General features: G+C 39.5%; 1 protein-coding gene across 1 annotated transcript; it reads left to right on the top strand.

Moving 5' to 3' along the window:
• Nucleotides 1-294: 294 nt before the first annotated feature.
• Nucleotides 295-4,358, top strand: LOC114150445 (NHL repeat-containing protein 3). The gene is made up of 3 exons (XM_028026844.1): nt 295-734; nt 1,523-1,725; nt 1,833-4,358. Exons 1-3 carry the CDS (start codon nt 470-472, stop codon nt 2,430-2,432), a joined length of 1,068 nt encoding a protein of 355 aa, XP_027882645.1. The 5' UTR covers nt 295-469; the 3' UTR covers nt 2,433-4,358.
• The last annotated feature ends 523 nt before the right edge of the window (nt 4,359-4,881 follow it).

Raw genomic sequence — 4,881 nt, 5'->3', positions numbered from 1 at the left:
CATGTGATTTAGTTTTGTCATGTTCAAACCGGAACTACATATGTGTTCGCCTGGTGATGCATTCAAGTTTTCTCGGAAGTCTTAGTTGAGCGCTGCGAAATTGCTAATCCTGAAAACAATACAATGCCAATAACGTCCTATAAACCAACCAACAACTTTCTCGACATTATATGGGAGCGGCCATACTGAATTCGTAAATTCTTGTATCGACTTTAAAGGTTGGTTTCAACTTCATGGCGCATTCTAATTCCTTTTCCAACTGGTAATTCGGTAATCCAATTTACGAGCATGAAGAGAACGCACCAAATGAGTCCAGGAAGTGACTACTGTTATTGACCTACTGATTGACATCCACACGGGACTTTATCGTGCATTTTATTAATCGTTAGAAGAGTTTTTATTTGTGTTTCCGCTCTGTGTCCTCGTCGATTTGAAACAGATTCTAGTTCCAGACACAGCGAGGCAGCAAATGTTGATAAAGAAGAGAAGCCATTGGTGCCTGATAGCTTCAGGTATGGTGTCATTAATCCTGTTCGTGACGCTGCTGTACAACGGTAGCAGCGGCGGCGGGCTGCGCCGGAGCAGCTCCAGCCTGAGACATGACTACCAGCTGATGGGGAGACCGCTGTACAAGCTGGACCTGGGCTGGCCCAATAACCCGGAGATCTTCACTGGAGAGGTGTTCTGTGTGGCTGTCAACCAGTATGCGGCGGTGGTGTACGTAGCACAGAGAGGTACACACCTTGGTTAATGAAACACTGTGTATGTTTGGGTGCGCAAACAAAACATTTATCAGCAGCAAATGTCACAAAGGTGATTATCGTGGGTCTAATCTACTAATCTGGAAATATATTGCCATATTTTCCCCCCCAATAATGTTATTTAGCTGGTGACAAATATTAATGTTTTTATTTAGTTGATATCAATGTAAACATTGATGGAAACCTGAGATCAGATTAATCAGCTGAGTAAGCCAAACTTAGCTAAACGGGGAAAATGCAGCTGTCTTTTGCAGAACATTGCTCTGTTCCAGCTATTTGTTTATTTACCAGTGATGACAGCAAGAGTGAAAAGAAAACATATTTGCAAAAGGTGCCCAGGGGTTGAAAACTTCACTGTTTATTTATCATATTGAGATGGTCTCACCAATTCTATCTGAAGCCTTCCACAGGCATTTAAACTCAGCAAACAACCTGCAGTGCAGATTTGTTAGTTTTCAGGAATGTGCTTTAACAAGAGCCAGAAAACAGATACCTCACAAGCCTGAGAAGGCGGATCAGCAAAACATCCAGGTTCTTTCAAACTGGGAACAAGGACCATTCACAGACTAAGATGTTGAAAAAATTAGAATTTGTTGTCCTCTTTGACTGAAGTAACTTTGATGATTCTGTGTGATGCACCAAAAACAGCAATAGCCTCTTTTTGAAATGATCTTTATTGGTTCCTAGCTGCGCCATCTTTTTTTCATTTTTAGACATGTTTCTAGTTATCTGAGTCAATGTTGACTTTTGCTTTTCTCCAGGAGCTAATGTCCCCAAGGTGCTGGTCTTCACCACAGAAGGAGAGTTTCTCATGTCGTGGAACACAACCACTCTGGAGATGCCTCATGGGATGTTTTTAGCAGACGCATCCTCCAAAGATCCCACCATTTGGATCACTGATGTGGGGGACGGTCCGTATGGCCATTCCATCAAACAGTACTCCCAATCAGGAAAGCTTTTGCAGGTAAATGCTCCTTTTAGATTGTTCTTTAATGCCAGAAACAGGATTTTAACACAGAAACATTCTCTGTCACTCAACATTGTTTTATAATCTTTTCTTGCATGTGTCAGGTGCTTGGGACTCCAGGTAAAGCAGGTTCTGGGTTGGACCCTCTGCAGTTTGACCAGCCAGCTGAGATTTTTGTCCATGAATCTGGGGAAATGTATATTGTGGACGGTGATGGAGGCATGAACAACCGCCTCATCAAGCTCTCTAAGGACCAGAAAGTGTTGTGGATGCATGCAGAGAAAGGACAAGGCCTGGCTCAGTTCTACATTCCTCACAGCGTGACGGTGGATAGTGCCCAGAGAGTGTGGGTGGCTGACAGGGGCAACAAAAGGATCCAGGTGTTTAACTCCATTACAGGGGACTGGCTGGGCACATGGGGCAGCTGCTTCACAGAGGATGCACCCTACTCTGTTCGCCTGACTCCAGACAAAAAATATTTTGTTGTTGTACAGCTAAACACCAATCAGATTACACTGCTGGATGCACCACCTGTTGGGTTAATTGGTCAGTGCAAAGTGGCAAGTGTCATCCAGCTGGCGGAAGATGTGAAGCCCCACCTGGTTGATCTGGATCTAAAGGCCGGAGCTTTGTACGTGGCAGAGATCGGAGCTCAGCAGGCTCAGAAGTTCACCCCCTTCAGTCTGGGTGGAAGTTTGCTTTGAATGCATTCTGGGTTAAAACTGAAATATTGAATTGGAAGAGCTCAGATGTAACTGAGATTCCAGTTTTAAAATGTGCCAGGATGTCAGTAAGATTTCTAATTATGATTTAGAAAGTAAAAAAAAAAAAATCAATAAATAAAATCCTCTCATGCTTAATATTAGATGTCCTATATATCGTCTGGTAAATCTTTCTCGAAGAAATCTCGCTGTGAACTGAAAGTTTACCAATTGTTTGAATGGCCTTTATTGTTTCTGCTGTTTAGTGCGGTTATGTCCCTGCCAGTTTCCACTGCTTGAATACATCAAAATCCATATGAAGTAAGGAGTTTTTCTTTTTCATCCTGCTGTTGACACTTGAAGCTGTTTGTATTCATTCTGACTCAGTTTGTACCTTACAAGGTTTAACCTGACACATTTATTCTCAGTGACATGACCCATGTTTCAACTTTATAATGGGAATTATTTTGCACTTTTTTTCTATCAGTCAGTGTTTTTTCTGATGGAATGCTTGTAATTTACATGTAAAAGTAATCGTACCGTAAGTAAGCTTGTAAGTGGTGAAAGTGAAAACAATTGTTGATATTTCTCTGTGGTTCAAGGCTGAACCAACTGTCTAAAAGAATAATATGGGTTTGGAATTCAGGCCCTGGTTTACTTTGAAGTACAGTTGTTCTGTTGGCATTAGGGTGTAAAGACATGATGCTCTTTTTTAAATTATTTTGTGTGCTTATCAATTTTTTTTTATTCTTTTGTTCGTGATTAAAATCAGGGATATTAATGATTGATACATTGTAAAAGTATAATTGTTCTGTTCTCTTGGTTTTAGTATTTAGAAATGAGTTTCTATGAAATTATTGTGAATTATAGTTTCCTTGGCTGTGGTCAAAAAATTTCATATGACTCCTAACGTCTTGAAAATGAAGAGAAGTGAGGATGGTGGAAGCTAACCGCTAGCGACACCATCTGTAGCTGGCGTGAGCTATTTAGACATCTCAGTCTGTTAATGTTCACTAACATGGTAAAGTATACCATTTTATTAACATCTTTAGTTTTAAACTGCTTGTCAGTTAAAAAAATGTAGATCAGGATAAATGAATCCACATTTTCAAGAAAATCAATCTTTTTACTACAAAGGATCTATTACTGTAATGTTTTATAGAACCTCACTTAAATATTGAGGTTGAAACCTGTGTTTTATTTAGATGTTTTGTTAAGATTTTTTTTCTATTGTCATTGTCATAAAGCCTGCAATTTCCTTCAATGTTGAGGGTTTTTATTTTAAGGACATAGATAAATTAATGTCAATGTCAAAGTCATTACATATCATATCACTATGTAATAAACAAAATTAAGACAGAATGTGAAAGCAGTGTATGAGAACTCAAGTCTACATGATTTGTTTGGAAACCTCCCATTTTCAGTGTCTTGGCTGAGTTATAGTTGCTTTAACAGTTGGGGTTGAGCGCGTTTTTGAGCCAAGACAGCAGTATGGCGTTTATAGTTAAAGTTTACATTGGAGCCGCCTGGAAGAGCATCAGGTTCTCATCCAAACATCAGAACACTAAAACTGTTACATGTCTAAACATTAACTGCTGGTTGTGACACAAACTACAAGGCTGCAGAATTCCCTTCACTCTCTTTCATCTTTGTTAATTCCCCCTCCTACTTCATCTAAACAGTGTTAAAAGCCCATAACTGTTTCAAAAGTGTTAACAGTTGAAGTGAAACAAGGTTAAAGGAAAGGGATTCGTGGAGGTATAAATAACAATGTGCTCTGAGCAGATGTTTTTTTTTCCTGTATTACTAATTTACAGAAATCCACAAGAGGGCAATATTGTTCCACTCAAACCCTGTCGGGCAGAAAGGAAGATGTACTTTTCATTGAAGGCCTGTGAGCCATGTGGTCACAGTCACAGTGGTGTTTTTTTTTTTTTAAAAAAAAGATGAACAATGAACAATGATGGGTTGAATAACAGAAATAAAAATTCATGCCAAACAATCAGAATGAAATGTTTTTTTCTGCAAATAAGCGTAATAAAAGAAACTTTAATGGAAAAGGAAGGCCTGAGCCAGGGAACCGATGCAATTCAACAATACTTTGAAATAATTACATATTCTGCTCAAGAGCTGTTAATTGCACATATTCACTGCTGATTTATCATCGCTGTCACTCTTGGCCATCAGCAATATAGAATCACCCAGAGTCAGAAGCACAAATGGAAATCTGCTGCAGGCTTTTTCTGATCTCAGAATGGCTGTTGACAATATAAAGCCATAAAACAAGCCTTGTGCTCAGAAATGTTCTCTGACAAAGTGTTATTCCGTTTTGGGGGTTTTTTACGATAGAAATGGCTGCCTTCGCAGGCTCTGATTCTGCACCACTGTCCTCACCGTCTCTCAGTCCAGCACAACAATTTTCAAACTAGAAAATTCCTGAAGAAATTTAACT

This window comes from Xiphophorus couchianus, chromosome 9, assembly GCF_001444195.1.
Source record: "Xiphophorus couchianus chromosome 9, X_couchianus-1.0, whole genome shotgun sequence".
Lineage (NCBI taxonomy): Eukaryota > Metazoa > Chordata > Actinopteri > Cyprinodontiformes > Poeciliidae > Xiphophorus > Xiphophorus couchianus.
Note: the sequence above shows the minus strand (reverse complement) of the source record. Positions and strands in the feature narration are given on the sequence as shown.

What these genes read in the sequence shown, in the direction of transcription:
- LOC114150445 (XM_028026844.1), top strand. Translation starts at nt 470, where the DNA reads ATGTTGATAAAGAAGAGAAGCCATTGGTGCCTGATAGCTTCAGGTATG. An exon ending in GGTGTACGTAGCACAGAGAG is followed by an intron (nt 735 to 1,522) that starts GTACACACCTTG and finishes GCTTTTCTCCAG; the next exon opens with GAGCTAATGTCCCCAAGGTG. An exon ending in AATCAGGAAAGCTTTTGCAG is followed by an intron (nt 1,726 to 1,832) that starts GTAAATGCTCCT and finishes TGCATGTGTCAG; the next exon opens with GTGCTTGGGACTCCAGGTAA.